The sequence below is a fragment of the Microcaecilia unicolor genome, chromosome 5 (assembly GCF_901765095.1).
Source record: "Microcaecilia unicolor chromosome 5, aMicUni1.1, whole genome shotgun sequence".
NCBI lineage: Eukaryota > Metazoa > Chordata > Amphibia > Gymnophiona > Siphonopidae > Microcaecilia > Microcaecilia unicolor.
Window position 1 is genome coordinate 153,702,176 of NC_044035.1, and position 23,000 is coordinate 153,725,175.

The 23,000-nt window shown below is 42.6% G+C and overlaps 1 protein-coding gene across 5 annotated transcripts in view; it reads left to right on the forward strand.

Moving 5' to 3' along the window:
* Positions 1-7,518: 7,518 nt before the first annotated feature.
* P4HA1 (prolyl 4-hydroxylase subunit alpha 1) overlaps positions 7,519-23,000 on the forward strand; it is a 134,543-nt gene continuing 119,061 nt past the window's right edge. Inside the window, exons 1-2 of one of the 5 annotated variants that reach the window (XM_030203448.1) lie at positions 7,519-7,656; positions 21,222-21,348. In XM_030203448.1, the coding sequence (XP_030059308.1) occupies positions 21,261-21,348 (88 nt within the window). In that variant the 5' untranslated portion in view covers positions 7,519-7,656; positions 21,222-21,260. The remainder of the gene's footprint in view (positions 7,657-21,221; positions 21,349-23,000) is intronic. The other 4 variants (XM_030203447.1, XM_030203445.1, XM_030203446.1 and 1 more) reach the window with 4 other exon arrangements.

The following is a 23,000-nucleotide window of genomic DNA, read 5'->3' on the forward strand; positions in this document are numbered from 1 at the left end:
AACTTAGTGCTAATCCTAATAATATACACAAGACAATATTTAATAGATGCTAAAGGAACATAATAAACTCCTAAATACAATGAAAAAAAAGTCCTTAATTGTAAGAAAAACAAAAACAAGCTGTGAAGCTTGAAATGAGAAAAACAAGGAATAGACATAATATTCAAGACAGGATCAATATCTATAGGGGGGTTTTCCCTCACAAACTTAGTACTAATCCCAATAATACATATGGGACAATATGTAACAGCTGCTAAAGGAAAATAAACTCCTAAAACACAATGAAAATAAGTCCTTAGTTGCAAGAAAAACAAAAACAAGCTATGAAGCTGTACTGTTCAGTCTCATTAAATTTTGTTGCAATTGTCGACGGAGATCCGGTTGGCAGATGAACCTGCCACAGGCATTCAGTTCCCTGTAATAGCTGATAAGGAGACAATCCTGATGCTGCAAGTTATGTGGGTACATGTTGGGCCATAATATTTGGTTACTATGAACCTTCTTTGTGAGGTTTCAGTGAAGCACCTTCCACATGTCATTAGGAGAAATTACTCCTAAAAGACCAGGCTAAGAATGAACTTCATGCTTTGGTCGTCTAGGTGGGTGAGGTCATCCTTTCCCTGAAGAAACTGTGAATGAAAAACTTCAACAAATGTTAAGAGTTTTGTACAAAATTGTGCATAAAAATGCAAAAAAATCGTTCCAGTCAGATGGGGTCATAAAAACAAAATCAGCTAAAACACATCGTTATTTGCAATATGGGCCTCATACGTGTTCAGGCCACAGGTCGGTCAGCCTCCACATAACTTCTAGCAAACTTTTTATTAGTAGTAATATTAGTATCCCTTGCCTCTTTCCCAGTCTGAGTACTGTCCATCCTATCATGGGACTGTTCAGTGTTATCATTTTTAACACAATAATAAATACATTCCTCACTACAGGTACATTTAACATGCATGAATTTTACTTCCAAAACCTTCTGCCCCATTATAGCTTTACTGCATACAACTTAAAACATGACTTAAACCCTCTCACATTGTGGCTTCCTGAATTAAGCAAATGCACACAGGAAGTGTAAACAAGCAAGCAACGCAAATATTTTGTTTTGTTTTTTAATAATAAAAACAAAACAAAGGTACTGAATTTAGAATTAGAATATAAAGATGACATCTTTTCTAGAGCCAAACACTTCAATCTTTAAATCACTTTTTTCCCAAAAGACCTCCAGCGACATGTCAGTGGTACAATTCTCTATTATCTTTTTCCTGTCACTAAAGCAGGAAACTATAACTTTAAATCTAAACTGACATAGAGCGAACAAAAAGGTTTATTTGAGACATCATTTTGTTTCTAGAACAGCAACATGAAAAAAAACTTGGTGCAGCTATAAAATGAGGAAAATGGTTAAAAAGAAACTAACTGGATCGGCTGCAAAGGTTAGGACACTAAATCAGGTGTGGACGTTAATCAAAAATACCATCTTGGAAGCCCAGTCCAGATGCATTCCACGTATTTGCAAAAGTGGAAAGAAGAGAAAATGTCAGCCTGCATGGTTAAAAGGTGAAGTAAAAGAGGCCATTACAGCCAAAAGATTGTCCTTCAAAGAATGGAAAAAGGACCCAAATAAAGAAAATAAGAAGCAATATAAGCACTAGCAAGTCAGATGCAAAGCACTAATAAATAAGACTAAAACAGAATATGAATAGAAACTTGCCGCAGAGGCTAAAACTCACAGTAACAACTTTTTCAGGTACATCAGAAGCAGAAAGCCTGCGAGGGAATCTGTGCGACCCTTAGATAACAAAAGAGCAAAAGTGGTGCTCAGGGAGGACAAGGCCATAGCGGAGAAACTGAATGAATTCTTTGCTTCTGTCTTTATGGAAGAAGATATAAGAGATCTGCCTCTACCGGAAATGGTTTTCAAGGGTGATGATGCGGGGGCATTGAAAGAAATCTCGGTGAACTTGGAAGATGTACTGAGCCAAATTGACAAATTAAAGAGTAGTAAATCACCTGGACTGGATGGCATACATCCAAGGATACTCAAAGAACTCAAGCACGAAATTGCTGATCTGCTGTTAGTAATATGTAGCCTGTTGTTAAAATTGTCCATCATACCTGAAGATTGGAGGGTGGCCAATATGACACCAATTTTTTAAAAGGGTTCCAGAGGCCATAGACCAGTAAGCCTGATGTCAGTGCTGGGCAAAATAGTGGAAACTATTATAAACAATAAAATTATAGAACACATAGCCAAACATGGTTTATTGGGACAGAGTCAGCATGGGTTCAGCCAAGGGAAGTCTTGCCTCACCAATATGATTCATTTTTTTGTAAGGCATGAATAAACATGTGGCTAAAGGTGAGCCAATTGATGTAGTATATCTAGATTTTCAGAAAGCTTTTGATAAAGTTCCTCATGAGAGACTCCTGAGAAAATTTAAGTGTCATGGGATAGGAGACAAGGTTCTGATGTGGATTAGGAATTGGTTATCAGACAGAAAACAGAGGGTAGGGAGAAGAGTGAACAGTGGAGTTCCGCAGGGATCTGTACTGGGACCGGTACTATTTAACATATGTATATATGATATTGAAATCAGAATGATGAGTGAGGTGATCAAATTTGCAGATGATACAAAACTATTCAAGGTTGTTTAAACACGTGCGGACTGTGAAATGTTGCAAGAAGACCTTAGGAAACTGGAAGACTGGGCATCCAAATGGCAGATGAAATTTAATATGGACAAATACAAGTTGATGCACATTGGAAAGAATAATCCAAATCACAGTTACCTCATGCTAGGGTCCACCTTGGGGTCAGCACTCAAGAAAAAGATCTGGGTGTCATTGTAGATAATACGTGTGTGGTAGTGGCCAAAAAAAGCAAACAGTATGCTAGGAATTATTAGGAAAGGGATGGTGAATAAGACCGAAAATACTTTAATGCCTTTGTATCACTCCATGGTGTCTGCACCTTGAGTGTTGCATTCAATTCTGGTGGCCGTATCTCAAAAAAGATATAGCAGAATTAGAAAAGGTTCAAAGAAGAGTGTCTAAAATTAAAAAGGGGATGGAACTCCTCTTGTTTAAGGAAAGGCTAAAGAGGTTAGGGCACTTCATCCTGGAAAAGAGACGGCTGAGGGGAGATATGATTGAGGTGTACAAAAATCCTGAGTGGTGTATAGAAGTAAATAAATTTTGTTCTCGTTCCAAAAGTACAAAGACTAGGAGACACTCGAGGAAGTTACATGGAAATACTTTTAAAACAATTAGGAGGAATTTTTTTTCACTCAACGAATAGTTAAGCTCTGGAACGCTTTGCAGGAGGAGGTGGTAACAGCAGTTAGCGTATGGGTTTAAAAAAGGTTTGGACAAATTCCTGAAGGAAACGTCCATAGTCTACTATTGAGACAGACATGGGAAGCAACTGCTTGCCTTGGGATTCGTAGTATGGAGTGTTGCCACAATTTGGGTTTCTGCCAGGTACTTGTGACCTGGCTTTTGGCCACTATTTGGAAAACAGGATACCGGGCTAGATGGACCATTTGGTCTGACCCAGTATGGGTATTCTTATGTTCTTTCATGGTCTAGATATGCAGGTTCATTAACAGGTGCTATAAAAAGTCTTAATAAACATAAACACACAGAATATTCAGATGAAGCCTGAAGCCAATGATTCTAAAAGTGTGCATAACCACATCCTTGGACTGGTGTGGAGGGACACTATGGAACAAGAGGTTTAACTTTCGAGTTCAGTGCTGCAGAATTTGTCTGTTGCATTTGCCACTTGTTCTTCTTTGTTTGCTAATCTGAATTTTTAAAGTGTGTTTTTTGCTTGTTTAGTAAATTGTTGCTTCCTTCCCCTCAACTACTGGTGAATTCTCTCATTCCTTTGTCCAAATTTATTTATTTATTTGTGACATTTATATCCCACATTATCCCAAACAAGTTTGAGTTCAATGTGGCTTACAAGAGCCAGTATTGGATACATAACAAAGAATAATGCATAAGAAAGTAATTTGTTGTAAGAATCCAATTTTACAATACAGTATCATAAACATACTGGGATAGCTATGGATGTTCAACATTTAGAAAATCTATTATGAATGAGAAATTGTACTTGAAGCAAAGAGAAAGTTAATGGTAAATAGAGTAATAACCAATTCAGGTAATAATTGTTTGACATATGGTTGTTCTTTGTGAGGGTTTGTTTGAATAGGAACAATTTGAGGATTTTGCAGAATCTAGTATATTCCTGTATATTTCTTATTTTGGGTGGTAAGGAGTTCCACCATGGTAGACGGTTACCTTTGTACATCAGGGCGTTTTTTTGTTTTTTTGCTTTCCTTTACTTAGGTGGCTCTGTTGATGCTCTTAAGTATGCTTGGAATCCTACAATACCCATTCCTCCTTCAGTTCTGTATAAAAATGCTACAGCTATGAGCCTTGGTCCTCTGCCTAGACTTTGGTTCAGGCTCTAAAATGAGGGAAAAGCTTACAGGCCTGTGTGGCTCTTGCTTGAACTCCCAGTGTTGGAGCACTGCAGAGAACAACAGGAAACACAAGGGTGGGGGTCCAAAGGACAGAGTGACATTGTGGTCAGCCATGGTGTGAGAAAGGAAAGGTATAGCTGGATGCAGTGTCTTGCTTAAGATTTGTGGTCAAGCGAGCTAAAGACAAAACCATGTTAGCAAGATAAAAGCTACTCATTAGCATGAGCCAATCAGTGGTAACCATGACATTAGCATAGATCCAATCAGGTATATCTACCTGATTATCCATATCCTGAGGGCACCTATAAAAATCAGAGTATTTCCTGGTTTAAGCTAGAGAGAAGGGTTGCCACTCTCTCTCTCTCCAAGGGAAACCAATGTGACCAGCAGAATTGACAAATTACCTAATTGCTTTCCCTTGTAAAACCTTTAATTGGTAAAAGAAATTATAAAAGATTAGGAACTAAACACCTGTTTGCAGCTGGATTATTATATTCCTATAGTTAATTGATTGTACGTGCCTGTTGTCAATCACTGATTTGACTTGTATCTTGGCAAATAAACTCCTCATCCCAAATGATGTTCTGTGGACTTCACTTAATGATCAAAGGCTGCTCTATCAGGCTCTCTCTGGCTGCATTGTATAACCTGTAGTCTAAATCCAGTTTGTCATAAGGCTGGTATCTTTTCCTTGCCAGTGCAGGTCCCTTAGACCTGATGTCTCTCTCAGTGGCAATTCCTTTTAGAACTTCACAATTTCTTGATTACCCCAGTACTAGTGCTATTTAGAGATGGAGTCAGATTTGAGGTATCTGAACCCCTATATTAAAACAGTTCGTAGGATTTCTATTCTTGGCAGACTCTGGGGCCCTTTTATTAAGCTACTAGTAAAACAGGCCCGTTTCTGACACAAATGAAACGGGCGCTAGCAAGGTTTTCTCGGAGTGAGTATGTGTGAGATTGACTGTGTGTGAGAGAGAGAGAGAGTGAATGTGCGAGTGTGTGTGTGTGACCGAGAGAGAGTGAGACTGCTGGGTGCGAGTGTGTCTCCTCTGTCCCCCCTCCAGCCTCCCAGTGATTGTCCTCTGCTCCCCCTCCAGCCACCCAGCGAGTCTCCTTTGTTCCCTGCCCCCCCTCCAGCCACCTAGCGATTCTCCTGTCTCCCCTGCCCCCCTCCAGCCACCTAGCGATTCTGCTTTTTCCCTTGCCCCCCCTCCAGCCACCCAACGAATCTCCTCTCTCCCCTGCCCCCCCTCCAGCCACCCAGCGATTCTCCTCTCTCCCCTGCCCCCCCTCCAACCACCCAGCGATTGTCCTATCTCCCCTTCTTCTCCTCCAGCCACTCCTCCACTTTAATCAGCATGTATTAAATTCCCCCATGTGCTACAGAAAAGCACCGAACACATCCTATATAATAAAACGCACCTCCAACGTTCTCCTGGGGGGGGGGGTGGCATTGCGGCGAGGCCTCGTGCTGCTGTGCAGTTGGTCAGTGCCACTGGTGACGTACCCGGAACTACGTGTCGTCAATTGAGGAGATGGAGCCTTACAGAGTGCACGAATGCTTCAAGGCTTGAAGGCTTCACTTTCTCGGCTTCAGAACGTTGGAGGTGCGTTTTATTATATAGGATGGTAAGCATTAACGCATGCTTACAGGTTCAAATGCACTATCACGGGGTGCGCTCAGACATCCCGCAGTAGTTTTTTCATGTATGTGCACTACCCCTGCCCTAAAAAAGAAAATTTATTTTTTGTGCTGGGTGTGGTTATACTAATCAATTAGCATGTGGACATTGCCACATGCTAACTGATTAGCTCTGGATTAGTACATAAACCCTTACCACCTACAAAATCGGTGTTGGTAAGTACCAGTAGTGTTAAATGTGGCTTTAGCAGGCACGAAAGACCCAGGCTGGGGATAGCATATAGGCCACTTTTAAGCACTGCTTAGTAAAAGGTTCCCTCTGATTCTTATAGGTTATTGTGGGAATGGAGAGGTTTTTTTTATTGTTATATCCAACTTTTAAGATATTTATGGCAAAAGGGACCTAATGTTGCTGATTAAAATCGTTTTCTTTTTTTTGTTTGTTTTTTTTTAATAAAAAAAATGTCCAAACAGAAAACGAATTTGATCATCAACTTAATTAGGTCCGTTTTGCTTAGGAAAAGAAGTTGCATCTAGATGAGGGGAGCCCTTGACCCCCTCCCCCCCCCCCCCGTTTTCTAGCTGAATCCGTTGCCACAGCACATCGGACCTTAACCCCCCCCCCCCCCCCCCCAAAAAAAAAAAATCTTTATCATAAATTGTCCAAAAAACACCAGAAAACTATTTTGGCCAGTAACATCATTAGGTCCCTTTTGTCTAGGAATAGTTTCTCTATAACGTTTTATACCCGTAACTTCATTAGATCCCTCTTGCCTAGAAATAGAAGCTGCGTCTACGTGAGGGGAGCAATACCCCGATCCCAGGATTTGTGGCTGAATTCCCTGCCCTGCCAGCACACGTCGGTCTTCCAAACCCTTTGTTGTGTCTTCCGGTCTCCATAAATATATATGCAAATGTTTATACAGACGACCGTACTGCATGAGCTCATAGGCAAAGCTTTAATTTGGCTGATAAAAACTGGACTCAGATTGAAGCATTAGTACAGTACAGAAGAATGTGTAATCAGGATAATCCCCCCCCCCCTTTTTTTTTTTAAGACTACAGCACTGTTGCCGATATCAGTCTCGATAGATTGTAAGCATTAAACAATGCAGATCTCTGATTAGCAGCCGTGCTGCTGATAATCTAGTTTGTAGTAAATCATTTTTTATTCTGGCTGTTTTACTCTTTAGGTTATGAGAAGAGGCAGCCTATTTACAGGAGTAAATCCCATTTCTAGCATGGATGGACATCTAGCAGTCAGGAAGAATTTTGCTGTGCAAATCACTTGAAGGGCTGTGGTGGGACTGGGAGGGCGGGTCCTCCACGTTTTACCCGACCCGGTAAGACGCAGCTCCTCCCTCCTCTCCCCTCGAGTCCCCTCGAGCCGTTTTCCACCCCTCTCTGATGTAACCTCCTGTTTCCGGCGGGGCGCAGAGGGAAACCCTCGGAGCTGTCGTGGGAAACGTGTATGTGTGTTGGGTGCTGCTGCTGGCAACGTCAGGCAGAAATCTGAAGGTAGGATCGGGGGATGGGCGTTAAGAATGAGGAGGGAGAAATGCCGGTCCCCGGGCGGGGGAGAGGAGGGGGAGATGCTGGATTGCAGAAGGGGAGGAGAGGGAGAAAACATGTTGGAACGGGGAGGGCATTAGAGTCGGGGGGGGGGGGGAGGGAGAAATAGGCTTTGTACCGGGGAGAGTGGCAGAGAGCAGTGGAGAGTTGCTGACCCGCAGGGTAGGAGGATCATGGATCCTGGGTCCTTGAATACGTGTTCGACTTGTGAGCAAGTGAGGACAGCCAAATGCTTTGGTACATCTGTGCTTGAATATTATATCCCTACGATCCATAGTGGGAGATGGGAAAACCCAGGTTAGTTGGAAAAATGCGTCAATGGGTTGGTTGTTCTCTGACACAGTAGCAGGTCTTCTTGGAAGAGGAATCATGGCCTGAGAATGAGGGGGCGGAGAGGTGGGATACATACGTGGCAGCTCAATTCATGTACTAGTACCGATGTTACACTGCCGAAACCTTCAACGTGGGACGTGATTTTACTGTTACAGTAGACTTTTTTGATACATCTCTCATCACACCTCACTGTATGCTGGTATGCAAGTATTGTTTTAACACTTCGGGGTTATGAAAGTACCATTTTGAGGCTGCCCGAGGGGTTCAGAGTATTTAACTTTCTCTTTACATTCCTTTATCGTAGTCGGTTTTCCATTGTTGACCATATGCAGAATCGTACCTACATATTGATACATGTAAAAGAAAGTAATTACTGTACCTGAATGTAACTTATCTTGAGCTACAACTGAAGAAGGCTAAATTAAAAATCCCCTAAAGTAAACATATCAGAGAAAAGAAACTAGCACATATTTTGGATGATGCCACTAGCATCACACCTTGAAAGATCATTTAATGTGGAATTTTTATTTCTATTGTACAGTTAACATGTTTTGTGATTACTGCTGCTTTAAGTGTTTTGTTGCTTAGGCAAGATCACTTCTTATATTATTATTATTTTCTTTTCATTTTTTTTTTTTGTAACCTGATAGTTCTGCATTTCAGTTGAAATCAGATGCTACGGACAATTATTCACACAACTTGTGGGGTTTTTTTCTTCCTATTTAATATCCTCCCTCTTTCCTTTGAATTGAACTAGGGATCTTCTGCATGCTGCCTTATTTTACAGTCTTGTCTGGTGAAAGGTTTGTAATCCCATTGACAGTGGATCCTTATCCTTTCTCTTAATTATGCTTTTTAAGTACATGGGAATGCTCCTACCCTATCCTTATTGGAAACCTGTGAAATTACAAAAACCGAGCTCTCCTGGAACTTGATGGTAAAAAGAGGAGCACTTCCACCCCCCCCCCCCAAAAAAAAAATTAATCATCCTTTTTATTAGTAAAATGTATATTTTTAATAGTAAAATGTTTGGTCTGTATGCCCACATATGGAAATTTTCAGATTAGTGCATGTTACTTCTACTGCCCATATATTTTTAGTGCTTGGTCAGTGGAATGGGCTTTGAGGGATCAGAGCTTCTATTTTGTTAGAACTATGAATGTGATCAAAACCAGTAAATATTTTGAGGATTTGGAAAGGGAATGAAACAGAGGTGGCCCAACCTTAATGCAAAAGTAGGCAGTCACCTAGCACAGCAGCTTCTTGGGGGGGGGGGGGCAGCAAAGAGCAGCTTCAGTCGGGTCAAAAAAATAGATCCTCATAGCCACCCAAACTCAGGCCCTGGCGCACAGAAGCAAATGCGTTAGCACCGGATTAGAGCCTGCATTTGCTACCTAAGAATACTGAGAGGAGGGCTCATGTGTGGGGAACGAGTACTGGCTCACAGCGCAAATAGCATTCAGATGCATGCTGATGAGGTCTTTCATTATTCCTGCCAAAGGCTCAGCGGATAGCATGCCAAACTAGGGTGCTCCTCTCGCTGTAAACCCTACACCAGCTCAGAGCTGGCTTTAGGGTGTCTGGGCATCGGGGCCACTTATTTGAGAAGAGTAGTGAGTGTTATTCTGTTTGGATGCTGTAGTCATAAGCCCAGCTGTGCCTGCACTTCTGGCACAGAAACTAAGGTATAACAATCACTCGTCAGCCATGTAACAGCCTAATAATTGCACTTCAGCAAGGAGACTACTAACCACTGCATGCGGGATGCCAGCTCTCTGTGTGGAGGGTGCTGCAGACTCGGTCCCAGGGCGAAGGTAGTGAAAAGTAGTTTTCAGCACTTCTTCTTCCTCTTTCTCTCCCTCCCTCTCTCTGACGCTCTGGGCATGCGCTCAAGAGCTGTGCTTAATGCACAGCTCTTGAGGGCATGTGCCAGGCACCATCCTCCTGCAGAAGTATCTAATGCCCAGCGTTATGAGCACACCTAAATTTGCATCTCATTAGTGTTGAGCATTAGGGAGTTCCTTCACTGCGCTGATCCGGTGGTATTTTTCTGGCACTGTTCTGAACAGTGCAGAAGTTTTGAGCATCAGCCTATCAAAGATCCATCAGTATGCTCTTTTATTTGGAGGAAGGGTGGACAGTTTTCAAATAGTCTGTTTACTCGGGTAAATGTCGTTTGGAAATTGCCATCCAGAAACTCACAGTAACAACTTTTTCAGGTATATCAGAAGCAGAAAGTCTGTGATGGAATCTGTGGGACCATTAGATCATGAAGGAGCAAAAGGGGCACTCGGGTGAGACAAGGACATAGTGGAGAGACTGAATGAATGCTTTGCTTCGGTTGTTATGGAGGAAGATGTAAGAGATCTACCTGTACCAGAAGTGGCTTTCAAGGATGATGATGCCGAGGAACTGAATCTCGGTGAACCTGGAAGACGTACCGAGCCAAATTGATAACAACTAGCAAATCACCTGGACTGGATGGCAAACACCCGAGGGTACTGAAAGAATAGAAACATGATTGCTGATCTGCTGTCAGTGATCTATAACCTATCCCAACAAGGAAGAGAGAATATACAAATTAGTATCTTAAAAGATTTCTCTCTAAAATAGAGGCAAATGTGCTTTTTCCCTTTTCATATATTTTTTGAAACTTTGATGCACTTCACAGAACTTTAGTCTTTTCTAAGTACAATATTTGCCTCTATTTTAGAGAGAAATCTTCTGTGATACTATAGTGAGCTATAACCTGTCATTAAAATCATCTGTAGTATTTGAAGATTGGAGGGTGGCCAGTGTAATGCTGATTTTTAAAAAAGCTTCCAGGGGTGATCCAGAAAATTACAGACCGGTAAGCCTGACATCAGTGCTGAGCAAAATAGTGAAAACTTTTATAAAGAATAAAATTACAGAACACATAGATAAATATGGTTTATTGGAACAGAATCAGAATGGTTTCAGCCAAGGGAAGTCTTGCCTCGCTAATTTGCTTCACTTCTTTGAAGGCGTGAATAAACATGTTGATAAAGGTGAGCTGGTTGATGTAGTGTATCTAGATTTTAATTTTTTTGTTAAATTCGGGTTTTTTTTTTGTATCCCGCATTTTCCAAAACGTTTGAATTCGGCTTACATCGTAACAATAACAGTAGAATCTTAACAATTTGACATTGTAACAGGTTTAAACAGTAACAGGAATTAAGCTTACCTAAGAAAAGGCTAAGAGTTGACAGTAAAAATTAATTTATTTTTACAACTATTGCGTAAATAGTAACTAATGGCCTAACATAGGTATTTCTAAAAGTATAGTATTCTTTATTAACTTGAGCAGGAGTAGTCATAGTGTATTAGAAATATCTGTGGAGCAACAGTGGAACGAAGTCAAGAGAAAATATATTGGAACTATGGGCAGGACATGATGAATGGTGCTGGTAATGTGTGTGAGAACTTGGTATTGCGGTTTGCTTCTGCTTGAATGATCTGGCATCTTGTTTGGGTGTACATTACTTGAATTCGGTGGTCGGGAGAAAGCTAGGTTGAAAAAGTCCCTCTTGAGAGATTGTTGAAAACATTGGGGAGTCATGGGATGGGAAGCAATGGTCTGTGGATTGGGAATTGGTTATTGGACGGAAAACAGAGGGTAGGGTTAAATGGCTATTTTTCTCAATGGAGGAGGGTGAAGGATGGAGTGCTGCAGGGATCTGTTCTGGGACCGATGCTATTTAACATATTTATAAATGATCTGGAAATTGGAACAAGTGAGGTTATTACATTTGCAGATGACACAAAATTATTCAAATGTGTTATGCAGACTGTGAAAAATTGCAAGAAGACCTTAGGAAATTGGAAGACTGAGCATCCAAATGGTGGATAAGGTTTGATGTGGACAAATGCAAAGTGATGCACATGGGGAAGAAGAATATGAGCCATGATTACCTGATACTAGGATCCATCATAGGGGTCAGAACCCAAGCAAAAGATCTAGGTATCATTGTGCGGTGGCGAACAAGGGAGCAAACAGGATGCCTGGAATTAATAGGAAAGGGATGGTAAACAAGACCAAGAATACTATAATGCCTCTGTGTTGCTGTATGGTGTGATCTCAGTTTGAGTGTCGGGTTCAGTTCTGGTTACCATGTCGCAAAATGGATATGGTGGAATTGGAAAAGATTCAGAGAAGAGGGACCAGAATGCTGAAGAGGGTGGAACTCCTCTCAAGTGAGGATGGGCTGAAGAGATTAGGGCTCTTCAGCTTGAAGGGGAGATGACTGAGGGGGAGATATGATTGAAGTCTGCCAGATCCTGAGTGGTGTGGCATGAGTAGAAGTGAATCGATTATATATGTATTTACGTTTTTCCTCTTTCAAAAAATACAGACTAGGAGACACTCAATGAAGTAGAGAAGAGCCTACCTTATTTTGCTGCAGCCTAATTTGCATATGATATACCTTCATTTACACTATATTACTGTTACTTTTTGTTTGGAAGGCCTATGTTTAGTATATTAGCTGTCATAGATGTTAAATTGTAACTTAAGATGTTTGTTTTTCAGGTAATTAGGTGTTTTTTTTCGAGGGTACTAAAAGTTGGTATTTATCAGTGTTTTCATGGGTACAAGCAGTGCATCTCATTATTCAGTTTAATAAACCTTAACTCCAGTTTGATTTAAAGCTTAACTGATTTTATTAAACTTTTAACTGAATTCATTTAAAAAGGATTTAAAAAAAAAAAAAACTCTCCACTTCCTCAGTACTTGCTCCCTCCCAGCTGTCTCCCTCTCCCTCAGCAGCTCAGGAACCTTTACCTCTCCATTGCACAACCCCAACATGCTCATCCTCTACAGCCAAAGCACCCAACCTGGTGCTCTTCATTATCCTCTGGGTCCCGATTTCCCGTTATAGATGGGAGACATGTCAACAGCAGGCAGCAGTGCCAGGTTCTCTTTATGGGCAATGGCAGATGGTAGGCAGCAGCAGGATATGCTACTCTAGAAGGGTGGGGGAGGGATGATTGTACTGCTCTGCAGTGGCAAAAGGGAAGTATGTCCATTCTGGCTGATTTGTGAGTTTCTCTTCCTTGTATTTTGTTCAAAGCGATATACTTACGCCTTTTACCCCTGAAATACTGAGCATTTGAAAGGGCTATGCAGAAGTCCTATATACATGATTCAAAAGGAATTCATTTTTGTGCCTGTGGACTTCTTTTCTTCTGCCTGTTGCAGGGCTATTTAGGCAACTTGTAGAGTTTGCCACTGATAATAAAGACCCTGCTCTTCTTTTCTGGAGTAAGAAGCAGGATTCTGGTGATGCAACATGTGAGATTTGAGCTGTTCCTGCTGGATCACTGATTGCCCAATGTACATAGCTTACTGTGCTGTCAACGTTTGCTTTAGACTGGCTGTAGTCTAAAGTGAACATTATTTAGTGAGTAATGCACAAAGGGGTTTTCTGTGACTCTAACTTGTGCCGTTTAGCAGCCACCGAGAACCCTATGCAAATGAGTTCATTCGTATTCTAATGAGCATTCTGGGTGATGCACAGCTCCAGAGCACCTAGCTTTAACAAGCTAATTTTACGGCTGCTTTGGAGCTGTCTGAAAGGAAGGGGAAACAAACAGGCAGTGGAAAAGGCTGTCTGCTTGTGCTTCCTACCTCTCCCCTCCTGACCCCCCTCCCCATGACACCCCCCAATTTTTTTTTAAGTTTTATTTTTTATTTTAAAGATAGTAACCAAAGAGTCATGTATCATTACAATTATAAACCAGACACTTCAACAATAAGCAAAAACAGAGAGTAATATACAATGTGCTTATATTATTATTATTATTTGTTGCATTTGTATCCCACATTTTCCCACCTATTTGCAGGCTCAGTGTGGCTTACATTGTTCCTTAATGGCGATCGCCATTTCCAGAATGAGAAATACAGAGTTACATTGCATTGAAGTTCGTGAGAGACAGAGTAGCTTAAGCAATCAAGTGTATAAAGAGTTCATTTTCATAATGAGAAATAAAATGGTATTGCGTTAAAGTTCATTCGTGACAGAGTAACTTAGGCAGCCAAGCATAGAGAGTTTGGGTTTGTCCAGTTCTGGTATGAGTTTTGTTGTCTGGTATTTAGGATGGATCATTGTGGTATGCCTTATTGAACAGGTTGGTTTTTAATAATTTTCGGAAATTAGTTATGTCGTGTATTGTTTTTGAGGCTTTTGGTAGTGCATTCCATAGTTGTGTGTTTATGTAGGAGAAGCTGGATGCATATGTTAATTTATATTTTAGTCCTTTGCAGCTGGGGTAGTGGGGTTTCAGGAATGTACGTGATGATCTTTTAGTATTCCTGGTTGGTAAGTCTATGAGGTCTGACATGTAGACCGGGGCTTCACCGTGTGTGATTTTATGGACAAGAGTGCAGATTTTGAACGTAATACATTCTTTAAGTGGGAGCCAGTGTAGTTTTTCTCTTAGGGGTTTGGCACTTTCGTATTTCGTTTTTCCAAATATGAGTCTGGCTGCTGTGTTTTGGGCAGTTTGGAGTTTAATGATTTGTTCTTTGCATCCAGCATAGATTGCATTGCAGTAATCTAGTTGACTTAGCACCATTGATTGTACCATGTTGCAGAATACTTCCCTTGGGAAGAAAGGTTTTATTCTTTTGAGTTTCCACATTGAGTGGAACATTTTCTTTGTTGTGTTTTTCGCATGGCTTTCTAGTGTGAAATTTCGGTCAATTGTAACTCCTAGAATTTTCAGGCTATCTGAAACAGGAAGGGCAAAGTTTGGGGTGTTTATAGTGGTGGGTTTTTTCGTATTGTGATGAGAGGATGAGACTTTGTGTTTTTTTTTCTGCATTGAGTTTTAGTTGGAATGCATCTGCCCATGAGTTCATGATTTGGAAGCTGTGTTTGATTTGATTTGTGATTTCTGTTAGATCATGTTTGAACGGGATGTAGATCGTGACATCATCTGCCCCATCCTATCTATCACCCCAAATCTTTTAAAGATTCCCTGGTGGTCCAGTAGACCCTGCCCTCCCCCATCACATCCTCACACCCTCAAGCAGCAATTCTCTGGTGGTCTTGTGGACCCTGCATCCACCCTGAATGATATATACCACATTGGAAGATGAGCAAGTGAAAAATTCCTTTATGTTGAATATCTTTCCTTTGTGGATGACTGTGGGGTCCTGTGAAATGTTTTGGCATAGTTTGCAACTGGATAAATTACAGGGAAGTGTGCCCTTCTGTTCCTTTTCAGTCTGTGATGGAAGTTTACTTCTGATTAGCTTGTGTTTTAAGTTGGGTGGCTGTCGGAAGGCCAGTACTGGTGGGGATGGGAATATCTCTTTCAGTAATTCATCCTCCTGGAGTATAGGTTGTAGATCTCTTATGATTTTCCTCAGTTTTTCCAGCTCTGGATTGTATGTCACTACAAGGGGGATTCTGTCTGTGGCTTTTTTCTCCTTGTACTGTAGCAGATTCTCCCTGGGTGTTTTGAGGGAGGAGGCAATATTCTTGGAGATTATTTTGGGGTTGTAGCCTTTCTGTTTGAAGGATGCAGTCAGGCTTTTAAGGTGTCTGTCTCTGTCCCCTGGGTCAGAGCAGATACGGTGGTATCTTGTGGCTTGGCTGTAAATGATGGATCTTTTTGTATGTGAAGGATGGAAGCTGGAGTTGTGGAGGTAGCTGCATCTGTCTGTGGGTTTCTTGTATATAGATGTTTGTATACAGCCATCACTGATTGAGACCGTGGTGTCCAAAAAATTGACTTTTTCTGGGGAGTAGTCAATTTTGAATCTGATTGTAGGATTGTATGTATTGAAGGAAGAATAAAATTGTTTCAGAGTTTCTTCACCCTCCGTCCAAATCATAAAAATGTCATCGATGTACCGGTTGTATTTTAGAGGTTTGGTCTGGTGTGTATTCAGAAATGTCTCTTCCAGCTCAGCCATAAAAAGGCTGGCATTTTGGGGTGCTGTCCTGGTGCCCATCGCAGTGCCCATTATTTGTAGATAGATATCATTGTTAAAACGGAAGTAGTTGTGAGTTAAAATGAATTTGATTAATTTTGTAATAGTTTCTGGTGAGTATTGATGGCCCAATATGCCAACCTTTTTATGGCTGAGCTGGAAGAGACATTTCTGACATGTTGAACTGCAGGAGGTGAATTTTCTTGCCTTTACTGATCATCATCGGGGTATGGATGCTATGCTACAGGTCTGTAATTTGTGGTTTAATCTCTATCTTTTTTTCCCTAATGTTTTAGTGTTCATGTTAGTATAATGTTGCCTTTTTCTGTTGGGAACAGGCCCTTGGAAAGCATAGCAGACAGGTAAAATCTTAGTAGTTCTATGAAGTGTACCAGAGCTGCTTGTATTAGGTAACTAGGGCAGCTATCTAATAGGCATGAAGCTTTGGAGAACTTCTGTACTAGTTGCTTTACTGTTTCAGAGGTTGGTGGGTTGAAATATGTCCAGGTTCTGTTGGCAATAGTGTAGTCGTATCGGGTTCTAATGCATCTACAAAGGTTTCCAGATAGCTGTTGCTGTTTGGGAGTGCTTTTCTTAAGTTGGTGATTTTACTTTCAAAGTATTTAGCAGAGAAGTGTGGTAGCCGTGTTAGTCCACTTTTAAAGGTAATCAATAGAAATAAAACAAAATAAAACATGGTATATATATAAGTGAAACATCAAAGCATTTCAGTGACAGTCTAACAGGATGGGGATGGATGGGTGAGAGACAGGTAGAAAATGCATATCTCTCACCTACCCACCCCCATCCTGTTAGACTGTCACTGAAATGCTTTGATGACTCACTTATATATGCTGTCATCTACCAACGTTTGCTTATTTCCGATCTGATGAAGAAGGGCAACCTTCGAAAGCTAATCAAGAAATGTATTAAGTTATGTCCAATAAAAAAGGTATCATCTTATTTTCTTTTCCATGTTTTATATTGTTAAAGTATTTAGCAAACTTTTTGGCCAAGATATCAGCTGAAGGGGAGTTTTTGTCTAATGTTGTGAGTGTGTGGGTGAATATCATTGAGCTGACTAGACCATATAGTTTTTTTTTTTTAATGTTTTGATAGTTGAGTCCGATTTTTCTTGTAATATTTCACTTTTGCTTGTCTTAGGTTGTTTTTGTAGTGTTTTAATAATTTCTTCCAAGCCTTCTTATTGATTGTGGTTTTGTCTTTGGGCTATAGTCTGTCTTGTGTTCATCAGAGCCTTTTCAGTTCATTAAGTTCGTTGGTGAACCAGGGGGAGAACTATCTGCTACCATTTTGTACTTTCAGTGGGGCAGTCTCATCTAGGATCATTTTATTCCTTTTCTCCCATTCATACAGGAAATAAGTTGGATTGGTTGATGACTTCCATGGGTGGCCTATATTCTGTTCTAGAACTTTCCTGTGTCAATCTTGCCTCATGATTCGTAGAATGTTGGGGTTGTTTTTCTTGTGTTAGAGGATTCCTTCCAGTACAGAGTTAAGCTTAATTTGTGGTGGTCCGGCCATGGGGTCTCTTCCCAGGCGTGGTCAGCTATTTTAAGATTATGATTTACTGGGAAACTGTATGCTGGTAGATCTAGGCTGTGACCTTTAGTGTGGGTGGTGTTTCCCTCAGGACTGTAGAAGTCCCACATTCGTAGGAATTTATTCAATCTTTGGTGTCTTCATTGACTGGATCGTCTAGATGGAGATAATCTCCTATTAGGAGCACATCTTTGTAGCTGACACATATATTTGAGATGAAATCCATGAATTCTGCTTGTGTCTCTTTCCATTTGCCCAGTGGTCTGTAGAATAAAATGCAGAGTAGTTGACTCTAAAGAGACTCATCCCATATTTTAATGGCACTTATTTCCAGGTATGGGGATATGAGCTCTGATATTACTTCTGTTTTGAAGAAGTGTTTGCACATCAGAGCAATTCCTCCTGGTCCAGTGAATGATTTTGTATCCTGGGGGACATAGCTCGTTTATGATTGGATCCTGCTTGGAGTGTAGCCAAATTTCCATTATGAATAGTAGGTCTAGTTTGTCCTCCTCCTACCAATATTTTAAAAATGACTGTCTTGTTGGTTACTGATCTGGTGTTGGTGTACTCCACAGGGATTGGTAGGTAGCTGTCTTCATGTATGGTGTCTGGCGTGATTTTGAGTAGCTGTCGGACAGGTTTCTTGATCAGGGTATGACTCTTCCAGTGTCTCGGGTGATCTTGACCTTCAGGGTATTCATGTCTTGTAGTTGGATTTTTTACCACTTTGAGATACCTAACTTCATTCGATGTGTCATGGCTAAAACTGTGTTTCATGTTGATGATTACAAGTATCTTGTGTTCATCACCATGGGATAAATACAACTGATGATGTGGTTTCTTCTTTGAAAGTACATGTCTAAGTAAATCTGGTAAGAGTATAAGGTGCAACCAGACTCTTGATTTCAGTGGCTTCAGGGCAGTAGTCATTTGTCTAAAATATGACGTGTCCTATACACTTTGATCTATTTTGGAGTTAAATCAGTGATCTCAGATAGACTCTGCTGAGATTAACACTCTTATATAGGAAGGACCTGCAGTTGGCATAAATCCCTTTGAATTCTCTGATTCAGAAATCAAGCTTCCAGTACATCCTAAAAATCAGTCCAGAGACTTATGGGTTATTTCCTTTTACAGGTGAAGATAGAACATCAGAGCCATCGGTTATATTGGGTCTCTTTTATCAAGACACACTAGCGGTCCCCAGTGCGGCAATGCAGACAAAACCTATTCACTTTGAATGGGTTTCATTGGTATTACCACATGGCTTGATAAGAGGCCTATTTTGCAGCAGCGTCTCCTTCAGTATTTTCTCTATCTCAGCAGGTGAATGGACATATATCCTATGCAGCTCTGCTTGGTGCTTGTTCCTGAGCTGTCCCTCAGATTCAGTAGAGATAAGGGGTGTTGCCTCGGCTCTGGCTGGCTTCCAGGGGTACACCTGGCAGTGCCAGGTCCCTTCCCCCCATCTTGTTATGCCTGCTTTCTCTCTCTCTTGCTATATTAAAATAAGTTAAAGAGGTGCAGGAGTGTGTGCCGGACTCAACTCAAGCAGTGCTTCGGGGGCTGGAAATTTGTTGGCACCATTTTTCTTGTTTAAATGCCTCTACCAATATCTGTCTGACTGCTTCACTGTAAGTTAATTTGCTTCTTCCTTCACTTCAGAATGGCAGCTCCCGCTGAGACAGTTAATGTGGGGAGCCGGCACAGCACCAGGGCTCTGTTCTGCCTACAGCCGATTCTCTTCCAGTTCCCCTCCCACCAAATTAGGATCTGCTGCTGCTGTAGGGGGAGGAGGGTTCTGAGGTTTTGCGGGCTGAAGTTCTGGTGGGCTTCTTGATGCCTCATGTAGAGTGCACATCAGCAGTGGCCTTCTTTGATCTCCTAGTGCACACTTCCCCTGCCAAATCTGAGCTGGCAACATCTCGGTATTTGTGACCTGGATTGGCCACTGTTGGAAACAGGATGCTGGGCTTGATGGACCTTTGGTCTTTCCCAGTATGGCAATACTTATGTACTTCCCTCCCCTCCATCCGTGTGCATCTCCTTCCTTTGTCTTTCTTTCCCTCCATCCATGTGCAGCATTTCTCCTCTCTTCCGTCCCCTCCATCTGTGTGCATCTCCTTCCTTTGTCTTTCCTTCCCTCCATCCATGTCCAGCATTTCTCCTCTCTTCCGTTCCCTCCATCCATGTGCATCTCTTTCCTGACTTTCCTCTCCTCCATCCACCCATATCCAGCAAATTTCCTCTCCCCTGCCCCCTCCATTAATCCATCCATGTCCAGCAGTTCTCCTGTCTCCCCTGCCCCATTCATCCATCCATCCATCCATGTCCAGCAGTTCTCCTGTCTCCCCTGCCCCATTCATCCATCCATCCATCCATCCATGTCTAGAAATTCTCCTCTCTCCCCTGCCCTCCCCTCCATCTATCCATGTCCAGCAACTGTCCATTCTCCACTGCCCTCTCCTCCATCCACACATATCCAGAAAAATTCCTCTCTCCCTTGCCCCCATTCATCCATCCATGTCCAGCAATTCTCCTCTCCCCTGCCCTCCATCCAACCATGTCCAGCAACTTTCCATTCTCCCCTGCCCTCTCCTCCATCCATCCATATCCAGCAAATTTCCTCTCTCCCCTGCTCCTCCATCCATTCATGTCCAGCAATTTTCCTCTCTCCCCTGCCCTCCCCTCCATCCATCCATGTCCAGCAACTCTCCATTCTCCCCTGCCCTCTCCTCCATGCACCCATATCCAGCAAAATTCCTCTTCCCTGCCCCATTCATCCATCCGTGTCCAGCAATTCTCCTCTCTGCCCTGCCCCCATTCATCTATCCATGTCCATCAATTCTCCTCTCTCCCCTCCCTCCTCTCCTGTCCAGCGATCTCTTCTCTCCCCCTGCCCTCCCCTCCTCTCCATGTCCAGCGATCTCTTCTCTCCCCCTGCCCTCCCCTCCTCTCCATGTCCAGTGATCTCTTCTCTCCCCCTCCCCGGTGCGTTTAACCTTTTTATTTTCAGTGGCAGCGATGGCAGTGAAGAAGAAAGCACTGTGGGCTCACCTCCAGCTTCTCTCTTTCCTCACACAGTGTCCCGCCCTCGCAGAAACAGGAAATGCATCATCGCAGAATGCGAGACACTGTTTGACTGAAGGGAGAAGCTGGAGGCGAGCCCGCAGTGCTTCGTTCTTCACTGCCGTCGCTGCCATTGGAAATAAAAAGGTTAAACGTGCCGGGGGGGGGGGGAGGAATGGAGAGGAGGGCTGTCGGTCGGGGAGCTGAGGGTGGGATGGAGGGACAGCTGCATGCAGCGTTGCGCCGGCCCTGTGTTTGGGGGGGGGGCAATGCCCCCCTCGCCCCCCCCCCAAACTATGCCCATGCTGCTTTGTTATCGATAATACTGAAGGAGAGGCTGCTACATAGTATGCCTTATGGCAGAGTTCTGATGATCTCTCTATCTCCACCTGCTGGTGGATGAGCATAATTTGTAAATTGCTGGATTGTTCTATTGGGACTAAAGGAAAGCAAATTATCAGGTAAGAACTAATTTTTCCGTATCAATGATAGTAGTGGCTCTTAATTCATATTTAAGATATTTTTGTGTTTTAAATATTTTTCTAGCAGATTAACACAACTGAATTATATGGTGATACATTAGTGTTTTACAGGTGACCAGTGGCAGATACCTAAACAAGGAATGGCAGTGATGAAACTCTGGAGTATGTTGCTCCTCATGGGGTTGCTGGCACACGCTAGTGCCCAAATGGATTTCTTTACTTCTATTGGTGAGTTCTTTTTGGTAGTACACAGACCATAACCATAAACCTTACTCTGAAGACTGTAGAGCACTGTGTTAGTATTAATATTGCATCTGCTGTTCCAGGATGGAAGAATAGTTCGAATAGACTGCGAGTTAGAAACTATACTAAGCTCATTTGCATTTTTTTCCTAGAAGATAGTAAAGCAGGTCTGTCGTGTGTGTGTTTGTGTGTGTGTGTGTATATATGTATATATATATATATATATTTATGTATGTATTTTTTACATGAGTTTAGAATAAGTTATAGAAATGTTAATACCCACCATGTGTAAAGCTGAACCTTTTACGTCATGCAGGTATGTTGAGAATAGTAGTCTAGCCACTATGTCGCACATGACAACATATGCTGCATGGATCAGACATATGTCATTTGTGATATTTTTTCCTGCTCACACTTCATAGGCGTAGACTGGGGGGGGCGAGGGGGGGCAATGCCCCCCCAAACGACGATGAGGCGCCGCCGCGCCATTAGTTTAAAAAAAAAAAAAAACACATGCACGCACGCGCTCCTCTCCATCCGCTTGGCTTTCCTGCTCTCTCGGTCTGCGTCCCGCCTTCCTCTGACGTCAGAGTAAGGCGGGACGCAGACAGAGAGGGCAGGGAAGCCAAGCGGAGTAGCGGACGGAGAGGAGCGTGTCCGTCTACCCCTCTCTCTTCCTCCCTCAGCCGCAGGCAGCAGTCTTTTCCAGCGTTCCTGGCAGCGGTAGCGATGTACACGCTGCCTTTGGCTCTGCCCCGAAGCCTTCTCTTCAAGTTCCTGTTCCCGCATAGGTGGGAACAGGAACTTGAAGAGAAGGCTTCCGGGGCAGACCGAAGGCAGCGTGTACATCGCTACCGCTGCCAGGAACGCTGGAAAAGACTGCTGCCTGCGGCTGAGGGAGGAAGAGAGAGGGGTAAACGGAGTCACCATCTTGGACCTCGCGGGGGGGGGGGGAGCAGAGGGAAGATGAATGGGACTGGGAGGGGTGGGAAGCAGAGGGAAGGAGCAGGAGATGGATGGGACTGGGTGGGGTGGGGTGGGGTGGGAAGGAGCAAGAGATGGATGGGACTGCGAGGGGTGGGGAGCAGAAGGAAGGAGCAAGAGATGGATGGGACTGCGAGGGGTGGGGAGCAGAGGGAAGGAGCAAGAGATGGATGGGACTGGGAGGGGTGGGGAGCAGAAGGAAGGAGCAAGAGATGGATGGGACTGGGAGGGGTGGGAAGGAGCAGGAGATGGATGGGACTGGGTGGGGTGGGAAGCAGAGGGAAAGAGCAAGAGATGGATGGGACTGCGAGGGGTGGGGAGCAGAGGGAAGCCTACTGGAAAGAAGACACTGAATAAAACAGAAGACACTGGGACCAAAGCGAATAGAAAAACTAAATGATCAGACAACAAAGGTAGATAAAAGTATTTTATTCATAATTTATTAATTGAAATGTGTCAGCTTTTTGAAATGTGCATCTGTGATATTTTGCCTGTAAATTCAATTCCTTCCTCCACATTAGCATATTCATTTGCATATGTATATATGCAAATGATATGCTAATATGCTCCGCCCATTCTTTGCCCCCCCAAATGAAACAGTCAAACTACGCCTATGTCACACTTTAAGCATGTTGTGTGATAAATGGCTGAAT